The sequence below is a fragment of the Molothrus ater genome, chromosome 21 (genome assembly GCF_012460135.2).
Source record: "Molothrus ater isolate BHLD 08-10-18 breed brown headed cowbird chromosome 21, BPBGC_Mater_1.1, whole genome shotgun sequence".
NCBI classification, from domain to species: Eukaryota; Metazoa; Chordata; class Aves; order Passeriformes; family Icteridae; genus Molothrus; species Molothrus ater.
In genome coordinates this window covers 11,340,574-11,360,629 of record NC_050498.2, presented here as the reverse complement: position 1 = coordinate 11,360,629, position 20,056 = coordinate 11,340,574, and the positions used below count along the sequence as shown (strand labels likewise).

Genomic DNA, 20,056 nt, shown 5'->3' with positions numbered 1-20,056 from the left:
TTTGAACAGCAAAATTCCTCCGGGTGCTGCCAAGCCCCGTGTCAATGCAGTGGCGGAACAACTGCAAAGCTGCCTTTTAAGTCAGCCATAGGCAAGTGGCTTAGAGTCTGCTGAAAGCTGAATTAGGGAACTTACAGGGTTCGTCCCTCTTCAAGAGCCTCATTAGCAGCATGTCTCTAAAAGCAGAAAAGCGAACTTCTCCAGAACCCCCAATAAGCGGGAGAAATTAATCTTAAGGAATGACTTCAGTCACAGCCCTTCTTGTAGAAACGATGGGAGGAGGCTGGCAGAGATCTTAGGAGGCTTTGTATGTTACTGCAGTGTGTCGGAATACCGCTATTTAAAGGGCAGTGAACAAAAGTTTTGCCCCAAAAATCCTACAATTAAAGAACTAAGCAGACATAATCCAACCAAGTCCTAAAGCAACTTAAAGGCTCTGTGCCAACACCGACTTGGTAGGTATAATTGCATGATTTGCTAGGGGTATTGCTTAGTTCATTCAGGAGCCACAGCAAATACCCCTGAGAACATGGCAAGCTAAGTGGTTTTGCCTGAGCCTTAAGTGGAATAGCCAGAACACCCAGCAGTTCCCACCTCCAGAGCCAGCTGCAAGTAAACTATGTTCACCTTCTCCCAGCTATGGGTGACAGTGATAGTATACATGCTGTAGTTTGCCCTCGAGCCACACTGCCTCTGCTGCTGGACACAAGTCCTGTTTAAAAGATTTGACAAGGATTGCTTTTCCAAAGGTGCTACAGTGTCACTAAGCCATCAAAGAAAGCAATCCTAGAGAAAGACCATGGATATACAGAATCATAGAATATGCTGCGCTATTCCAAATGGATTCAGAGGGAAGTTATCTTAAATTAAAACTGTGTTCAGTGATAATAAACAACTGTTTATTAAAAAATAAAACATCTTCAAAACACTTTCACACATATGTATACATAGACACACTATTGCTTTAGTGTTTTTGACTTACAATTTTAGAAATCAGCTGGTTTAAGTTATAGAAATCACATATCAGCAAAGTTCCACTTCAGCAGTAACATCTACATTTGATGTAAATTTGAAGAAAATTGAAATAGTAAACAAGGCTTCAAGAGAAACTAAATTACTTTTAAAATATATGTTCTAATTGGAGGAAATAAAAATAATCTTAGAGGATTAAAAATGAATGTGTTATAGATTGAACAATATTGGAGAAAAAAATTGACAAAGGAAACAGACTGTCATATGTTCTTTGGGTTACCTCAAGTTAATTATTAGTCACCGCTCTGACTCCAGACATAATCCAAACCAGTACCTTGATTACTTGAAACAAGTTAATTTAATGTTGCAGAAATGCCAGTTGCTCATTTATTTTGTTGTTCTTGATTTCAATGGGATTCTTAAGAGAAAGGAATGTGGGGTTGAATCGCTCACTAAAAGCTGATAAAAATGTAACATTTTAGACTAGTTTAAGAAAAAGAAACATCTCTATCCCATGCTTCTATTGGAAGGTCTCCTTTTGCCGGTGCATTAGCTACTACAGGTACTCGGGAACTCCCTTCTGAAGCCGACGGCAAGAGCTCAAGCAAGCCTGCAAGTAGCCAGTGACAAATGTTTGCATATTTGTGCTCTGCCATGAGAATCCTTCACTGGATTGCTACATCTCCAAAAGAACTCACTCCAGTGTAGCATGTGCTAAGGTGATTAGCCAATAAAAGGAAAAGTAAGGAAGTCCTTTCTGAAAAGGAAAACATTATTATAATGGCTTTATAAAAAAAACTAAGATTAATCTTTGATGGAGATCCAGTGCAGAAAATCTCACAGGCTGAGGCTGATGTTGATGGGACAGGTGGGAAAGAATTCACTGCACCGGCTGCAAAAACTCTGATGTGAATACAGCTTCTGCATAGTCCTCACAAACATCCTGCAGCTCTGCTGCCACGTCACACAGGGCTTCTTCTGTCAGTTGCTCTGCAAGACTGAGGGAGAGAGAAGGCAAAAAAAAAGAGAAGGTTCAGAAAGTCAGCTTTCAAATTCCAGTCTTTCACTTCCAAACCACAAAGACAGTTCATATACCTCTCAGCAATCTGCCATGGATCGAAACTGCCCACAGCCTCATGGGAAATAAGCTTTAAATGATGCTTGTATCTGCTGTTATAATCCAAGATGCTCTGGAGCACATTGCTTGGCACAGAGAGAGACACAGAATATGCTTTCTGTAGAGAATTCCGAAGCGAGGGCTGCAGAATATCATTTCCAGTCTGCAATTTCTCCTCTGCTTCTTTATTTTCATCAATATCACTGAAAAGATAAAACAATCATCAAGACAGAGCTAAATTTTTAAGTCTCTTTTTGAAGAGTTAGTGAAATGAAAATACTATAATGAAGTCACATAGATCTTATGCACCACAGTTTAGTGTAGGGCCAAGTATTCCACTTACGTGCTGTCAAAAGGTTTCTCAAATAAAATGTCTGTTTCCAGCTCTCCATGTCTGATTAATTTGGTTATCTGAACTGGATGAGGAGGTGTAAGTTTTTTAGCTGTTGATGCCATTTGTAGTTCTAGAAGGAAGAAAATACTATTTTAAATTGGTTTTTTGAAAGAGAAAAACTACATCTACTGCAGGTTAAGTCCTCACAAAGACTTTTGTTTCTTTTAAGGGGAAGTCCTCCAGGTAAGTAAAGTATTCAAAATTAGAAAAAAACATAAATACAGCTCAGTGTATCAAAGCTGAGCATTTTAGAAATACTACCTTTAGTATAAATCATTTGGCCTGCCAGTGGGTACTTCTAGCAGAGAGACAGAAAATACCACTGTAAAAATAGCACAGTCTCTCAAATTCAATGGTAAATCCAAGATATGGAAAAAGAATCTATAAAGATTTGGGGTAAATCTTCACCAGTCTTACTGGGAGATTTTCCAACTTGTGTTTAACAATAGAGTTTCAGTAAAGTTGTATGTGATCCAATGGAAAATCAATGTAGCTTCACTGTGCTACTCAATCAAACCATAGGATAAAGAAAAGGAGTGCTGATAAAGTACTGATTTTAGAACCACATCTTAGAAACTGTCCTCTGAAAGAATCACCTATGGTAAAAAACGTGTCTAAGTGGTGCTATTTGAGCATACATAATCCAATTACCTTGATTTCAAAACACCTGAATTTAAACCTACAGATTACAGGGAAACCAAGTTGTATTAAAAAAGACAATTACCCATGTTGTCTTGCTGGGCCCAGAAGTGGGAGTCACTGTAGACAATCTGTGTGACTCTCCTGCGGACAGCCTCCTGGTACATCTGTGGTGAACACACACAGCAGTCAGCCACGGACCTGGCAGCCCGCCTGAACTGATTATCACGGACAGCAAAGCAAGCCAGGATCCTCCTTGGGCTAAGCAGCCTTACTTTGGCCGGCAACACAACACAGAAAAGAGGTGGGGGATTGAAAACACAGACTTTTCGCTTGTTCAAAGTATCATTCTCAAATACAAAACTAATTGCCAGTCCCATGGGAACTCCTCCCGTTTCAGACCAACAGCCCTTAGCCAAACAACGAAGGGCCCTCAAGCTGCTCCTGCCTCACCAACAGTGAATCCAAGTGTGTGCTCCAGTGCCTCAGGGACAAGGACACTGCAACTTCACACTTCCAACTGATGAACAGATCTCTAGGAGCAAATGGCACTAAACTGTGTAGTTCTTAGTCATAATAAATTTCAGAGAACAGGAAGGTCAAACTGGAACTCAAACCAGACACTATGAAAAAATAGAACACTTTTCAAGAAAGCAATATATGAGAAAACTCAAGTCAAGTAAATGATAACCTTAAGAATATTTATATAGAAAGATGAATAAAGGCAAAGATAACCATGTATTTGTCTGACTTCTCCATGTTGCCCTGTGAAATATTTTGGATTGCCAGAGCATATTTCCTCAAGATGGTCATGCTGCTAGAATACTGAGATTCTATAGCACACAAAAGGGAAAAATTCAAATTAATATACTTTCCATTCTGCTAGACAATCAACATAATCACCATACTGATTCTCCCATTCACACACAAAGATTTAAGCCACAAAGTATTGAGATGGGATGCAAACTCAGGTCTGCCAACTTTACAGGAACACATTAATCAAACACTCTGCTTTCTGTCCTTACACTGTGTCTTCTGGAAGCACAAACTCCATCCAGGTCTTTGATCTCCGACACTGATCTAGTCAGACCTTGCTTCATTTAAGAATGTAGATACTTACAGCTATTATAATTCATGAATAGTAAATAAGAAATTGACACTAATGAGACTAAGCAAGACAGAAAATCTTACTTCAATTTCTTCCATTCTTTGCAACATTGACTCCAGGCTGTAAGTGTCAGTCACAGGTAGGGCCTCAGCCTGGAGTCTCTCATGCTGATCCATGCTCCACAGTTCCTGAGCAGTATCTTCCAAAAGATCATCCAATAGTTTTTCACTCAGAATATCTGCATTTGTTGCAACCTGCAACTTAAAAAAACAAATCCCAAAAACAACTGTTACAGAAAACAAAAAGACATAAACCCAATACAAGAAAGAAAGAAAAAAAACCCAAACCAAACCAAAAGTGATTAAGTTGAATTATGTTGAAATTAATTAAGCATTAAGTTGAAAACGAACTGTTTGCTGCCCCTTTACAAATATTTGACAGCTCTCAAGGCATCATTCACCCAGTGGCATGAGCTTGCCTGTACCACCTGTGTCCTGTCAAATGGAGGCTCTGACCACTCCTGTATCTCCTTCTCAGCTTTGTCTGCACACTGGTCTGAAGAAACAATTTGTGACCTGCACAAAGAAGAACACAAGACAATGCCATTCTGAAACCTGGTATGCCAACAATAATTTTAAACACCAAACTACATAAATGTATTTTTACATTTACTCCCACTGTTGGGAGTGGGGAGAAGTTCATATCAGATCTGACACCTCTTATGAAATTTTTCAAAGAAAGTCATTACCTTAACTTCTGTATTTTTTCCATTTCTCCTCTGCAAAGGTCAGTTAAAACCTTCACTCCTCTTGAATTTTTTGCTTCAAGCCTTGCTAGTCTTTAAAAATAGCACAGTAGCATAGAGAGTTACAAAATGTACATTCTAACAACTGAAGAATGAAATAGTGTAATTTCCAGCATTAGTTTGGAAGAGTTACAAGAAACTTCGGAGAGAAAATTAATAGACTTTAAAAACATAAAATACAGAAAATTCTGTTGAGAATGAGGGATCTTGAATCATGTTTCTGCTGTAACAGGAACTACATGCTTATCCACAAATACTGTCCAGAGAAATGAACTCCTCATCTTACCATGGACACTGCCTAGGAGATCTAGCACCTGGATCTCCTGGCTTCAAATGCCACAAACACCAGTCGCAAACCAACCTAAATTTGGAGAGCCCCTGTCTAACAGTATGTTGAACAGAGTTAAGAGTAAACAAATCTGCACTTTATTATTGCCTGGGACAAATATATGTATCTTGTCCTTCTGAAACAGGGAGATAATATTTACCTTCTTAATGCAGTGCGGAGAATACCTACTCCTCCTCCTGTGTTTTGTCACTGCCCCACCTTGCACAGTTTGCTCTTGACTCCCAGGCAGCAATTCAGACAAAAGACTAAAGCCCTGGCTCTTCCCAGGCTTTAGGGAATAGGGCTGCTCTGGGCCAAGTGGGAAAGGAGAGGAGCTATGTGACAGCAAGCTGTGCTGGGCCAACTCTATCCTAGTCCCTAGCACAGATCCAGAGGCATTTCCACTGGGAAGCAGGGCAGAGGTGGGTGCCAGGGGACTGCAAACATACCCAGCTGCAGGCTTTGAAGGCACGCGAGGCATTTTGCTCTCCTTAACAGGTCGTTTGTTCTCTTTTAGCTGGAAAGCTATAGTTGGCTCTTGAAATCGGGCATGCTTTCCTGGAGGGTGTGCCCGTCTTGATTTTAAAGATTTCAGCATTCCCTTAAAATTAACATGATCGCATTAAAAACGCCTATTCCAGTTGTTGAATTTTTAAAGTATTTGGCATTCTGCTTCAGACTTTATCTTGAAATCAGGCCTGCTGGCTTTGCTGCAGTTGATGTATGTGAAGGATTTACAAGTGCTTTAAAGGGAAGCAAAGCTGTGCCTGAACAGAACACATGCTAAATCCTGCAACTATATTTTTGCAAACAGTTCCAACCTTTTCCAGTGTTTCTCTTCATGGGGAAAAAACTTACTTTTGGTTTTTCAGAATTAAACTCTATGTTAACTATTTATAAATCTATTATAAATAGTTAACTATTTATGAATCCAAATAGAAGGTTTCCAAGGTAACATTGTATTCAGCCACAAAACTATAATATTCCCACATCTGTTACAAGGTCACTTAGGCTCGTCTCCCCTATATCAATTGCTGAAATGCTTAACCTTCCTGCCCATGATCCTCACGGATCCCCAGCGACAGGAAGCAGTAAAAGTTACATAAGCATATACCTATGTTACTATGTCAGATTTGATTTTCCTAGTTAAAAGTGATACTCTGAGGAATGGATAAAAGAAAAATACACTTCTTAGCAAAATATAGCCCTAGTCTTTTAAGAATTGTTTTCTTTCCACTATGGAGCTTCTTTCTGGTTGCAAGGACTTAGCGGAAATCAGAACTTGTATAGTGAAGTTTTATCATTCCTATTATCAATTAAGTAAGCCTGAGTAACTTATATTCTCCTACTAACATTAGCACAACATTACTGCTGAGTGCATTTTTTGTGATAGAGGATGACCATAGGAGGAAGATACTTCAGCTTTAATTTCAAATTGAAAAAAACCACGTTAATTTCAAACATTAAACTAGTTTCAGTGAGCATTTTCCTTACCAATTCCGTTGTTGTTTCTAGTTGTAGAGTATACTTCCAAGGAACAGTAAATACTGTTTTAGAAAAACATTTTCTAAAACAGTCATAACCACTAGCAATAACAGGCAGATGACATAGTTTATCCCCCTATGTCTCCTAGCTCAAAATAACAATATTGTGAGGAAGTGAAAAGCTTTGACAGTGTCTTATATTATACAACAAATCCCAGAAAACAAGTAGAAGACAGCATGAATGATTTATCACTTCCATACCTGTGGTTTTGCAGGCAATAACACACCTTTCTTCTTCAAAGCAGCACTTTCAAGGACAGACTCTTTTTTTACAGCTCTAGCTCTCACCAGTACATCTGTGCTTCCTTGCAAAGTGGCATTTCTCTCTGAAGTAGGTGGGCCACTTTCTCCTTGGTATTTATTGTGTAATATATGAGCACAACTGTTTGCCTGTTGAACTGCTGAAATATTTGCAACATGTCAGTGTTTATCTATACTAAACATATGAACTGTTAACTCTAAGTTGAAAGGGGCAAGAATTGTCTTTTTTTCTACATTCGATACCTCTGTTATGCTAGGTATACCTTATCATGAATTTTTAAGCTCTACTATAATTTAAAAAAAAACCAAAGACAAAATGAAAAATTCTACCCTTGTATTTCCTGACAAATATTAAAGAAATTGTCTTTCTTACATTGTTTTGATGAACAGGAAGGTTTGGGGTTTGTGTGCATATACATATTTATACATACAGAGATATTTGAAAATATACATATATATGCAAGTCATGGGAAAGTCTTTTGGGAGCAATTTTTATAGGAGGTCTAGGTGGTGATAACAAAGCATCCTCTTTTAGACACATGGAAACCATTACATGTTTATATACTGTCTGCCTGGACTGCCAGAATTCAGTATACAGAATTCCTGCTCCTGGGGGTAGTAGGGAATACTCACTATTGTAGTACAAACCAGCCTGAGGTGTGAGGAAGTCACCACAAAGAAGAAAAACAGTTAATATAGTTTATATAATAATGTAAGAACTTACAGTGGCTTTCATGAGGTGCCAAAACACTTCAGGTATATTTATCTCACCTTGAGAAAGAATAAAGCTCCTTTCCTTTCATATCCAAAGCAAAAGAATGATATAGAAAGCCAATTCCAAACAGTTGCACTGCAAGATAGTGCTTAAAAGCCCCCGAGTCTTCAGCTTAAGTATCAGCTCATGTGTCTCTAGGTACAAAAGCGTGACTGTTGTGCAAAAGATATTAACAGTAATGAACTGGCCAGGATAAAACAGCCACTGCTCCCAGAAGTAGAGAAATTGTACCAACCAAGGGAATTCTCAGCCAAAGACACAGAACAACTTTTCACTATGAACAGTTAAACAACTACAGCCTGGTTTTTGTTAGACTGATTTGCTAACATCTAACCAACTTCTGACCAACAATACCATACTAAAAAATTGCACTGCAGATGGCAAGTTAAGTGATAAAAATGTATTTAGTTATTCAAAATACAAACCAGTCAAAAGACTCCTGGCACATGGAGGTTTTTTAGACTCTTGTCCATGCTGTCTCTTTAAGGTGAGAGGTTTGTTTTCTCCTTTTGGAGACAGAAAGTGCTTTCTGTCTGGATATGTCTCGGTGTTCCTTGGAGATTTGGCCTGAGAAGCTGAAATGCATTTCTTCACTGTTTTTGGTGTTTGCTTGCTTTCTAGCAGTGAATTCAGATCCTGCACCAAATATTTAGAGTTTTAATTACTCTCTCAGTAAATCTGATGTAATGAAAAGCAAATTCATTCTAAGCAGGTGGAGCTTTTTTGGTCTGGTTTTGTTTTGTTGTTTTTTTTTTCAGATGATAACTTTCAGGTTTTTTCAGACTGATAGCTTGTTCATGTAGAAGCTTTTTCACATTATTTATTTCAATCTCCCTGAAAAGGCTTATATTTTTGTATTTACAACTGACTCCAGCAAACTGTTTGCTTACAGAATGCTCAAAAAGAATCGAACACAAGGGCTACAGACCAACAAAAACTTCATGGTCACATGACTATGGTAACACAGACACCTCTTCCAATGCTATGTCCAAACATAAACCATTACCTTCTTTTCTGTTCTCAGGCAGTTAGTACTCTTACTGTTCTCATAAGCAGGTCATAACACTAAAATTAAAAATGTACCTCTTACAGTTTTAACAGTATTTTAAGGAAAGTATCTTACGGCTCTGGTATTGCTTTTTTAAATTTATGCAGCAGGCAACATGCATCAGAACTTTTCTGTGATACCAATGACATGTATAAGTCATCAGATATCTGTAAAAAAGATATTTGAAGGGCACAGAGCCAAGTAACTCTTGTAGCCACAACTTTATCTTCTGCCTGGACAGCTCTGCACGCAACACCGTATGAGATGCTCAGGTGCTCGCCACTGATGCTGATGACTAAAGCATGCATCCAGAGTAATAAAACACTTAATGTACACCTATGTATAAAATTAATTCTCTCTGTCCTGAAAATGACTAATGAATTAGAAACTGATGCTTTGTTACGACTATCACTACTAGTCCTCATTCTACCAGGACAGCCAAGAAAGCTAGGACCAGCATCAACAAGACCAGCAGTACTATACTGTGTTTAGTATGCATGTCTCTTTTACACCATCATTACTTAGGAACATTAGAAGTACATTTTTACATTAGAAAATATGGCCTTTAAAAATAAAAACAAACCCAGTAATATATTCTGCCATTTCATTAACACAAACACAATCTCGTATTTCACAACCTCTTTCCTGCCTTAGCAAAAACAAATGCTTTTTTCCTACCTCAACTTGCAGCAAAATGTCTATGATAGCTTCAGAAATGGAAGAATCCCCTTCTAGTTTGGCGGAGCAAAGAGACAGTTGACGAATGAGACTGCCCAGTTCCTTGTAATGGGCAGGAATCTGCTCATCTGTTTGATCTGTAAAGTGATTGGCAAATGCCTGCAAGGTTCGTACAGCTCCTCTATGTGCTGCTGCCAACCTGGATACTGCTCGGGACTGGAAAAATGAAAAATAAATAAATGCTTTAATATCTATAGTTTCTATGGATACTTATACTACTGGAAGAATTGTTGCTGCAATGTCATGCAGAAACACTCAGGCTTGGAATAATTTTAATTGATATTAATCCATTTGTGAGATGAGACAAAACAAAACAGGCATTGAAGTAATTTACTCAAGATTCCTCAAAAGAGTACTCCTATTAATGTCATGCTGGCCTCAGGTAAAACAGCCTGGGTATATCAGGTCATGGTGTTTCAACTACTGTGCCAACACAGAACTGTAGCTATTTACAGTTGGCTGGAGTCTAATGTGCAAATATTGCACAAACAAAAATATTCTCAATCCTCCTTGTTTTGTTACAGAAGAAAATGCAAGTGATTGAAAAAGCACAAGAGAACAACAGGGCAACATTGGCTAGACTGTGGGCCAGATCTCAGCCATCCCCCTGAAGACTGCTGGGCAGAGAAGAAAATCAGAAAGAAGGCTGGTAAGACTGAGTGTCATCAACCAGAAGTCTAAAAAAAGCAGTCAAGAATAGAACACATTGTTAATTCCTTGCAAAAAGAAATTGGAATGAAGAAGGAATTAGAAGGCACATAAACACAGAAGACCAACCACCTTCCTCTCATTTACTGCAGACAAGACCTGAGAAGAAGCGGCAAAGGCAGTATCAGACCAAGTGAGCCATACTTCTCAAAGAATGAGACAAAATATGTAAGATACAAAGGAAATCTCCTTTCTGGAGAAGGCTTAGCTGCACCCTAGACAATCAAACTCAATTATCCAGAAAACTCTGTTGATAAGTCACTTACAGCCTGAAGGATAGCTACATCTTACCTTTTTAGTATGTTTGATTGTATGAGGACTCAGTTTCTCTAAATCGTCCTGAATTTCTTTTACCTATTTATCAAGAAAGGAGACAGAGAGGAGCAAGTCAGTCAGAATTAGTTCCATGTCTATAAATGAACAATAGATCTTCACTGTAGCATCTGAGATTTTCCAACAGTGATGCTCACCTCTCTGTCCAGCCATAAGGGAAATCAGTCACACCATTCAGATCTAAACTAGAATGCCATGGAAGTTCAGAGATAACCCAACTGACTGCCTCTTCTTTCAGTTAGTTTCTGACAAATTCATCACAACAAACTAAGCTCCTATGCATCCCAGTTTAAAATCATGGTTCCTACCTGCTGCTGGAGCACATAGAGCATCCGAGCTGACCGTGCAGCTTGTTGCTGTCTCCTAGTGCAAAGCCGCTGCTCGTTTTCAGGATCTAGAAGTTCTCTATCTCTCCCTAAAAAGCACAGAATATAAAGTTTTATATCTTAATTTAATCTGTGAAAATGCCAATTAAGTCATGACAACAGACAATTTAGTAATAAGCCTTTTCCATTCAGACCCAAACCACATATTTGTGGGGGTTCCTTTAACAGTAATGCAAGTTAGTTATTGTAAACTCTACATCCTGTTTCTATTTAACAGTCTAATACAACATAGCTCATTAGTTATTTAAAAAATCTTTGTCATAAAAACTATGATTAGTTTTATGACAAAGTTGCAGATAAAGCACTCAAAATTAGGAATGGTTAAACCTCCTGCTAGTTATTACAAAAAAACCAACTGCTTAAGCTGGCTAGCTATTCTTTTATTTAGTTTTCAAAAAAATAGATGGTTCTCAAAAGTCCAGCCATAAATACAAATTCTAATCCAACCCAAAAATGAGGGGCAAAAAATCAACAAACTAGTGTACATTTATATAATTTATATAATATAATTACTGTTCACTCTTACACCTTTTTTAATAAAATCTTCAATTTTCTGGACATAGCGCCTCAATTCTTTTTGCAAACGCTGAACTTCTTGCATATTTTGATGTTCTTTTTTATTTAAATTTGGCTTGTGGTCTGGTCCTGTGTCCTGGCTGGGAGGAGAGTCCAAAACAGCTGCTACTGGCTTTCCTTCCTTAACTAGGCAGAGATGAACATTGGTGTCAGAGCTGGCAGACTCTCCTTGGGAAGGCTGGGCAAGCCTCTGCTGACACATCAACTGAGTCTGAGACTTTGGGGTATTTTTATTTTCTCGACTTGCAAATACTTCAGTCTTCTGTGGTTGTGATTTCTGGGTCCACAACGGTGTGCTGACATCTCCAAATACCAGCTGTTTTACTTGTTCTTCGAGACGTCTTTGTTTGATGTCCCTTTTTGCCAGCTGAACAGCCAATTTAAGTCTCTCTTCAGATACCACTGAGAACATCCCAGAGCTTCTCAGGCTGAGGTCCTCACTTCCAACTAGATTTCTCTGATCACTGGATGCCTTCAGTTTTTCTATTATAATTGGACGGGGGTGAGAGAATCTGACAGCCAAGTTCTCTGGGACTGCAGGAACATTTCTGTTAAACTGGAGCTGTTGAAAAAAAAATCCCTGATGTTATACAGAATGCTATACACAGGTGATACAACTCTGTCATGATGGCACTGTTTTGGATTTGTGATGAACACAGTGCTAACAGCACACCAATGTTTTCATTCTTGCTGGGCAGGGCTCACAGAGGTCAAGACCCTTTCTGTTCCTCACCTGCTCACCACTGAATAGCCTGGGGGTGGGCAAGAAGCTAGAGAGGAAACAACTGGATGGTTGATCCCAACTCACAAAAGGGATATTCCACACCCTGTAGCATCATGCTCAGCAGTAAAAGCTGCAGGGAAGAAGGAGAAAGGGGAGACTGGTGACAGCATTTGTCTTCCTAAGTCACTGTTATATGTGCTGAAGTCATGGAAATGGCTGGATTCCTGCCTGCTGATAGGATGTAGAGAATGAATTCCTTATTTTGCCTTGTTTGTGCACAAAAACAGGAAAGCATTTGCTTTCCCTGTTAACCTGCCTTTATCACAACCCATAACTTTTCATACTTTTCTCCTTCCAGTTCTCTTCCCCATCCCAACTGAGAGAGGGTGAGCAAGTGCTCAGCTGCCTACTGGGATTGAACCACAACAGATAATTAAAAATAATTACACATAGTTTGCGATCTCTAGCCTTACTAAAGGACAGTGTCAAGATAATGTGTGACAGCGCAAGGAAAGCTAGTATGACACTCCCTGCTGGGCTGTCTCATGAAGTGGGTCAGAATCATATTTTTGTTACAATCACGAAGAAAACCAATTCAGCATTGCTACAGACGGCAAATGGTACCTGTGTTTGTAAAGCTTTAGCTTCATTCCTGTATCGCTGGTTGGTGAATGCAAACGCATCATCAGACACCGCTGTCTTGCTCGGTACCATCTCATCGGCTCGAGAGCAAATCCCACTATTATCCCTTGCTTGTGATCACAGCTGTGAATGCGAGAACAATAAACCGTTAATTCAGACTGGCAAAAGCCATCCCGGGTCTGATGTGAGTAACAAAGGGAGAACCAGCCCGAGCAGCCGTGGACAGATTGGGGCGGCCTCTTCGCAACCGCCCAGGACCCGCGGCTGCTCCCGGCCCGGGCCCTCACAGCGTCCCGGGCAGCACCGGCACGGCGGGCCCTGGGCGCTGCCGCAAGGGAGGGACGGACGGACGGACGGACGGACGGACGGAGGGAGGGAGGGACGGACGGACGGACGGACGGACGGACGGACGGACGGACGGAGGGAGGGAGGCAGGCAGGCAGGCAGGCAGGCAGGCAGGCAGGCAGGCAGGTCGGACGGGCGGCCCGGACCGCGGCGGACGCACCAGGCGCCGTTCGAACCCGGTCCCGCCGCCGCACGGGCCGCCGGGAGCGCGCCGAGCTACGGCGGCCGCGCGGGCCGGGCTGGGCGGAGCCTCCGCCGCTGCCGCCATGGGCTGGGAGGAGAGGCAGGTCCGCGGGTACCCCGAGTTCGTGCGGACGGCGCAGAGCTACCACGGCCGGCCCATCTTCGCGCTCTTCTGCGGCGATAAGGACGCCGAGGGCAGGAGCTGGTGTCCCGACTGCGTGACAGGTGAGGCGCATAGGGGCGGCATGGGCCGTGTCGGTCCTGAGGAAGCCGGAGAGGCCTCGGGTGCCTTTCCGGGAAATGCCGCGCGGGCACAGCAGCCCCAGAGCCGGTGCCAGGCTCCAGGCGCAGGTTCCCCTGGTGAACTGAAGGGGCTGAGCGGGCTGTGAGCCGCAGCTGCCGCGCTGCCCCTTTGGCTGCGCACATGGAACGGCGCGGGCTGTTCGCGTAGGCTCCTAACACGGCCCAGCAGACAGACAGACGGACAGACCTGAACCCTTCCGTCAGCTTCACCTATGCTGCACGTGTCGAGGCGCAGCGATGGCTTCCCCGACCGTGTCCAGCGGCAATATTTCCTTCTGAGAAATCACCGCACTGAACTGCTGGGCTTTACGCGTCTGAGCAGGTCTGAAGGTGCCTTAGGGAACCGTCACCCTGCAGAAGGGCGCTGTGCTGGGCTGCCACACCCAGGACAGGACAGAACAAGAGAAACAAGGGTGTTTCTCTTCGTGTTAGAGAAGAAATTCGCCTTTACTCCAACACAAGTCCAGTCAGCGTTCAAGCATGTAATAAACTCTGAGAAACTTGTGGATAGCCAGGTGCAACCAAAATAGAGATCTCTAACTAAAGCAGACAAAACATTAATTAGTAGCCTTGCCGGTCCAAGTTAATCCATGTGATTCTGTAGCACGACTATTTAGTACTAACAGATTTTAAAAATTATTTTCTAGCTGAGCCAATTGTGAGGAAGGAACTTCATAACCTGCCTGATGAGTCAGTTTTCATCTACTGTCTAGTTGGAGATAGAGCCTAGTAAGTACCTTTGAATGTTGACAAATGGGATTAGTTTGTTCTGTTGGTGGACTGGTGGTTAACCTGTTGAAAAAACTGACTGAGCTGTCCTTTTCTGTCAAGAGTCAGTCATTTTTTGAGGTCCTCACTATCTCTGACATAATCAATCTGCATGCTTGTTTTGATTAGGGCATTGGGAAGGTATGAGGCAAAGGCCTTTGAATAATTTTGAAGCTATTTTAACTTCAAAATGCCCCTCTACAAGCTGTGCTTAACACTTTCTTTCTGAACAGCTGGAAGGATCCCAACAATGAATTCAGGAGGAATCTGAAACTAACAGGAGTGCCTACACTGCTTAAATATGGAACAGTAAGTGATTTATGTTCTGAATCTACAGGCATTGAGATGGGGACCTGGCAGGAATTTAGGGCTGAATGAATTAGTCACTTGTATTCTCTCAGAACCCTCTCTTGTTCAAGGAGACCAGAGCATTCTAAACAGCTCTTCTGCTCCCAGTTCCTCAAGAGAGAATCATTCTGCTTATTGTGTAATGTCTATAATAAATATGCAGTAAAGGGAATATGTGCACTTGCCTCATAGTGCTTGAGGGGTTGAAAAACTTCTTAGCTACATATTGTTACTGTTCCTGATTTGCAGCTCCTCAACTTTAGAAAATTCCAAACACTGAGCTACAGGAGTGAAACAAGTTCCAAGCACTCTGCTCAGACTGCAGCTCAAGTTGTAACTTGTACATGTTAGTTAAATTAGCAGTTACTTTCTTAGAAACGCCTCTTCCAAGGCCAGAGAACCCTCAGGAATGTTTTAGTTGTAGTTACCTTTCTTGTTCCACCCCCACTACCTCACTCCCCAGGCCAAAGTTGCTGGATGTGGCTAATGTTAGTATGTACAAATGGCTCTCAGCTAGAACAAGTTTTTTAATTATGAACTTTTTTCTTTCAGCCTCAGAAGCTGGTTGAAGAAGAATGCTTTAAATCAGAACTTGTGCGTATGTTGTTTACTGAAGACTAAAACCCTCACTAGTCAATCATTGATGAAGATGGTAGTCTCAACTACTGCACTGTCCTTTCAAGGAATGACTGACCTTTGTTAAAACTTTAATGATTAATTACTTTGGACTAGTTAAGATAAATGTCCTGAAATTCTGGGTCCAAACCTTACACTAAAATCTTACAAGAAAAACTGTATCTTTCCTTTCATGTCCAAATAAACTTGAGTTTGTGAACAACCTCTTTTCAAAGGAGCTGAGCTCATGTTAGAAATTCAGATTAGCTTGCACTTACTGAAGTGTAACTACAAGTTACAGTGAATAAGGAGGAAGGGGAGAAACAGAAAGACCTCCTTCCTAAGCCTGACCACATAATTACTGAAACTGTTAAGATAAATTTTCAATGCCAAAGATGTTTAATGGCTTATCTGTTCAGTCTAAGTGTGATAATGTGATGGCTGGCAGCTGTAGTGTCACTGATCACATGTTAATGGTTAACAGTTGGGAGTACCTGCTCCTACAAGGACAGGAAATACAACATGAATGCACCAGAAATACAGTCTAAAAATATGAAAATTAAAACTCTGGCAGATGCCAAGAGCTATGTTCTTAGAATAAAAAAACTATACAGGAATAAATGGCAAGTGCTTCTCCAATACTCCAAGCAATGGCATGTTTCCCCACACACCCTGTTCTTGTTACATGGAGTGTAAAGAGACTCCAGAGCAGCCACTGCTGCACGGGCAGAGGCCAAGATTCAGGGAAGCTGAGTTTAACAGAACAGAGACAGCTACAGCTTGTTTCCTTCTCTGTCCTGGAGAGTTTATCAGCACCTATCTCTGCTCCCCAGACCTCACCCTGTACAGTCTGATTTCTATCTGTACCACATGCTGTAAGGAAAAATAACTTCCATCAACAATGACTGCCAGGGAAACAGAAGTGACAAGTAATAGCTCAGCTTGGTTTCAAGGAAAAACTGCACAGTTTTGACTCTATCGTCACTTCACCTTTGCTCGTCCCAGAGCTGTAAGTAGCAGGGAGTTCTCAGTACACTTTGAGACACATCATTATTCTCCAGGGAAAAGGCTTCCTAGGAACAGCCTTTAGAGCTACATTTCTTTGTAGACAGTAAGAACAAATCTAGATTTTGTTTTCAAAATTAAGAGGAATCAATAGCTATTGTAGTAAAGCTCTTACAAAATTGTCCATGCTGTAAAATAAATTGCAGGTGTTTATTAGTCTTCAAAAGAGTTGATGAAACAAAAACAACCCCAGTCACTTGATAAATTCAAATAAAAGGGACACACACCCAGAGCCAAACTTGCAAAAGGGTTCATTCATCTTCTGTAAATACTTCACTATCACAAAGTACACCTCATCACCACTACTGCGTGTGCTTTTCATTTTACAGAGGCGTTGTTTTGTTGCTGCTGCTCAGCCAGTGCCTGCTGGAGGCGCATCCTTTTCCGGGAATAGTGCTGCCAGTGGAGGATCTGTTGCTCATCAATAAATTTGGCACACTGAGCATTGACCAGTTCTTTGCGGAAATGTTCATACTGGAGCAGCTCTAGCATATGCAAACATTGAGGATACCTGGGTTAAAAATAAACACGCTTTAATACAGGTTTTTACAAGGGAGACTAGATCTAAAGTCTCCAGTACTTCTGTGGGTCGTTAATTTTGACTCATATGTCTTTACCCAAGTGTGAAACGACTTCAGCATCCACACTGTGAGTTGGTAACTGCAGCATCAGGCCAGGAAACAAGGAATCCAATCCCAGTAATAAATGCACATTCCTGCCTTCTTCCCCAGTGGCTTGGTTTGATAGGCCAAATCCGTCCATCCAACAGGCTTTACAGGGCCTGCTTCCAGAGCCCATTTAAAGATGACTGAAACCAATTTCCCAAAAACGGAAGGAATTTGCACACTTGCAAAAACAAAATCACCCTTTGCCTCATGTAAGCATCAATAATGCAAAACTGATCTTAAAATTCACTTAATTGCTTTTTTACCTTAATGTTCAATAGTTTGATTTTAAACCCATAGAAAGTGCAGATTAAGGTTTTAAAGGAAGACTCTATGCAAAACTCATGAATTTTTTATAATTTTGCCCGTTGCTGCTACATGTGGACTCTTGGAAACAAGAAAATCTACATTGCATATAACCATGATCTTGCATAATCTCTGCTGCGGGGAGGACAAAAGTAATGTTACAGGCAGAAATGAAATCCTAACGTGGTGCTGTACAGTGTGTAAAATGAGGTCAATGGCAAACCATTAAAATGCAGAAACTTAAGGGAATTTAGCACTTACTTCAGGTATTTTGCATATTCAGGTTCTTTCCAATAAAGTAAATATTTAAGATAATTTACAAAAGCTTTATCTTTGAAGTAGCCTCTTTGTGCAAGAACTGAAATAAAAAGACAAATAAGGAATTGAGAGTTACAGACGGGTGTAAAATATCAGCACACTTGGAAAAAAAACACAAAATCAAAACTTTCTCATTACAATCAAATTTCAATAATTTATATTTGGCAAATTAAAAAAACCACTGAGCAAAATAAGATTTTTATGTCAACAAAATAATAGATTGGTCTCATTTCCCTTACAGTTTGCATCTTTCATTGAATGGAACAGCTTTTTGAAACAAGAAAATTTGACTGCAGCATCAAAATTAGCAATGAGTTATGTATAGTACCTAAAACTATTCACATTAGTAAAATTCTGTTTTCAGATAAAGGAATGCTGTTAACTTGACATTACTTTTTAATAACAGACTGGAACTTGTTATTTTCTTCTTTACAGACTACTTTTATGCTGTGAAAAACCCTTTTCTTTGTTTAGCTCTCTCTCAAATTACCAGTAACAATAAACATTAATACACTGTGTTAACTCGTGCGGGTCCTGGTATTTATTTAAGTACTCACAGTTGAGGTAATTTGGATTTGCCAGACATTGAACAAACTCCAGCTCCAACTGGAATCGAAGTCGATTTCCTGTATCATCTGATTAAAGAAAAAAACCAGTAAGAATTGGACCCACACAATAGATTGAAAGTAATCCCAGTCGCTATGCCGCCCGGGAGCAAAGCGGGCCGGGGTGGGCGAAGGGCAGCGAACGGCCCGGTACGCGGGCCGGCCCGGCCAGGGCAAGCACGGGAGGGGCCTGCGGGGCCGCGGGCTGCAAAGGGCCTCAGCGCCGCGCGGCGCCTCTCGGCCTGCGCGGTCCCGTCACACCCGCCGCTCTGGGCGCCTGGGTAGCTCCGGCAGCGGCCCCGCGGGCCCCGCACCGGCCCCGCACCGGCCCCGCACCGGCCCCGCACCGGCCCCGCACCGGCCCCGCGGGCTCCCGCACCTGCGTCCATGTCCGGGGCGCGCACACCCGCCGGCGACAAGCACGCCCCCTGCCGACGGCCCGGCGAAACGCAACGCTAGGCACTCTGGGAACTCAGCGGCTGTTGCATAGCAACGGCGGCGGAGGCGGGGCGCGGCGGAGGCGGGGCGCGGCGGAGGCGGGGCGCGGCGGAGGCGGGGCGCGGCGGAGGCGGGGCGCGGCGGAGGCGGGGCGCGGCGGAGGCGGGGCGCGGCGGAGGCGGGGCGCGGCGGAGGCGGGGCGCGGCGGAGGCGGGGCGCGGCGGAGGCGGGGCGCGGCGGAGGCGGGGCGCGGCGGAGGCGGGGCGCGGCGGAGGCGGGGCGCGGCGGAGGCGGGGCGCGGCGGTGTCCGTCTCCGCTCCGGACGCGGCGCGGGCCCGAAATGGTCTCTAGAGACCAGCGTCGCTCCTGCGCTGGAGGCGCCGTTCGTTCCCGTCCCCGTCCCCGTCCCCGTCCCCGTCCCCGTCCCCGTCCCCGTCCCCGTTCCCGTTCCCGGCCGTGTGCCCACTCACAGTCCTTCGCACTCGGCCCGGGACACTGACACGGCGCGCCTTGCACACGTGCGGGTCATTTTACGGGCTGGGTGTGCGCGCACTGCTCGGAGCGCTTCCCTCGTGTCTGCCCCGCAGAGCAGCCTGCAAACATTGCGGTGTCGGGAGCTCAGCACGGCAGACACCATCCCCTCACTCCTCGAATATGGTCTGTACAAATTCCTTCCTTCTCACCGTGCTCTGCTGCAGCTCACGGCAAACCCCAAAGGACTCGGAAATCATTAAAGTACAAACCAGTGTATTTTTAAACGAGCAGCATTCCGTTTTACATCAGTCGCTTTGTGCGGCGGCTGCCTCCGGCCCTGCAGAACTTCCCCATCGGAGGGGAGAAAAGCCCGGTCACACAAAAGCCCTGGTGCTGCTTGTGCCAGGGGGTCCCCGTGCAAGCTCAGGGTGACATTCCTGCGACACCAGCCCCTACGACTCCTCCCGAACGTGAACATTCCTTCTGGGAATGGGTACTGGAGCACGGGTACTGGTTTGTCCGTTT

At 42.8% G+C, this 20,056-nt stretch overlaps 3 protein-coding genes across 7 annotated transcripts; 1 reads left to right on the top strand and 2 right to left on the bottom strand.

The window, feature by feature from the left end:
- Positions 1-877: 877 nt before the first annotated feature.
- Positions 878-13,629, bottom strand: KIAA0753 (KIAA0753 ortholog). 5 transcript variants are annotated; one of them, XM_036394928.1, is made up of 16 exons: positions 13,604-13,629; positions 13,081-13,221; positions 11,685-12,294; positions 11,079-11,185; positions 10,729-10,791; positions 9,670-9,885; positions 8,369-8,579; positions 7,109-7,308; positions 5,813-5,964; positions 4,979-5,068; positions 4,709-4,805; positions 4,314-4,490; positions 3,208-3,289; positions 2,433-2,553; positions 2,068-2,292; positions 878-1,970 (listed from the first exon to the last, which is right to left on the bottom strand). In XM_036394928.1, the coding sequence occupies exons 2-16, from the start codon at positions 13,168-13,170 to the stop codon at positions 1,853-1,855; spliced, it is 2,559 nt and encodes an 852-aa protein (XP_036250821.1). In that variant the 5' UTR covers positions 13,171-13,221; positions 13,604-13,629; the 3' UTR covers positions 878-1,852. The 5 variants fall into 5 exon arrangements, with proteins under 5 accessions (XP_036250821.1, XP_036250823.1, XP_036250824.1 ...); XM_036394930.2 differs by lacking the exon at positions 13,604-13,629 and having other exon boundaries at positions 4,314-4,484; positions 13,081-13,404; XM_036394931.2 differs by lacking the exon at positions 13,604-13,629 and having other exon boundaries at positions 4,718-4,805; positions 13,081-13,404.
- A 48-nt stretch (positions 13,630-13,677) lies between these two features.
- TXNDC17 (thioredoxin domain containing 17) lies at positions 13,678-15,883 on the top strand. The gene is made up of 4 exons (XM_036394934.2): positions 13,678-13,851; positions 14,577-14,658; positions 14,931-15,006; positions 15,598-15,883. Exons 1-4 carry the CDS (start codon positions 13,710-13,712, stop codon positions 15,664-15,666), a joined length of 369 nt encoding a protein of 122 aa, XP_036250827.1. The 5' UTR covers positions 13,678-13,709; the 3' UTR covers positions 15,667-15,883.
- A 968-nt stretch (positions 15,884-16,851) lies between these two features.
- MED31 (mediator complex subunit 31) lies at positions 16,852-19,088 on the bottom strand. Its single transcript, XM_036394933.1, has 4 exons — positions 18,999-19,088; positions 18,572-18,649; positions 17,958-18,054; positions 16,852-17,236 (listed from the first exon to the last, which is right to left on the bottom strand). The coding sequence occupies exons 1-4, from the start codon at positions 19,006-19,008 to the stop codon at positions 17,044-17,046; spliced, it is 378 nt and encodes a 125-aa protein (XP_036250826.1). The 5' UTR covers positions 19,009-19,088; the 3' UTR covers positions 16,852-17,043.
- Between the last annotated feature and the right edge of the window lie 968 nt (positions 19,089-20,056).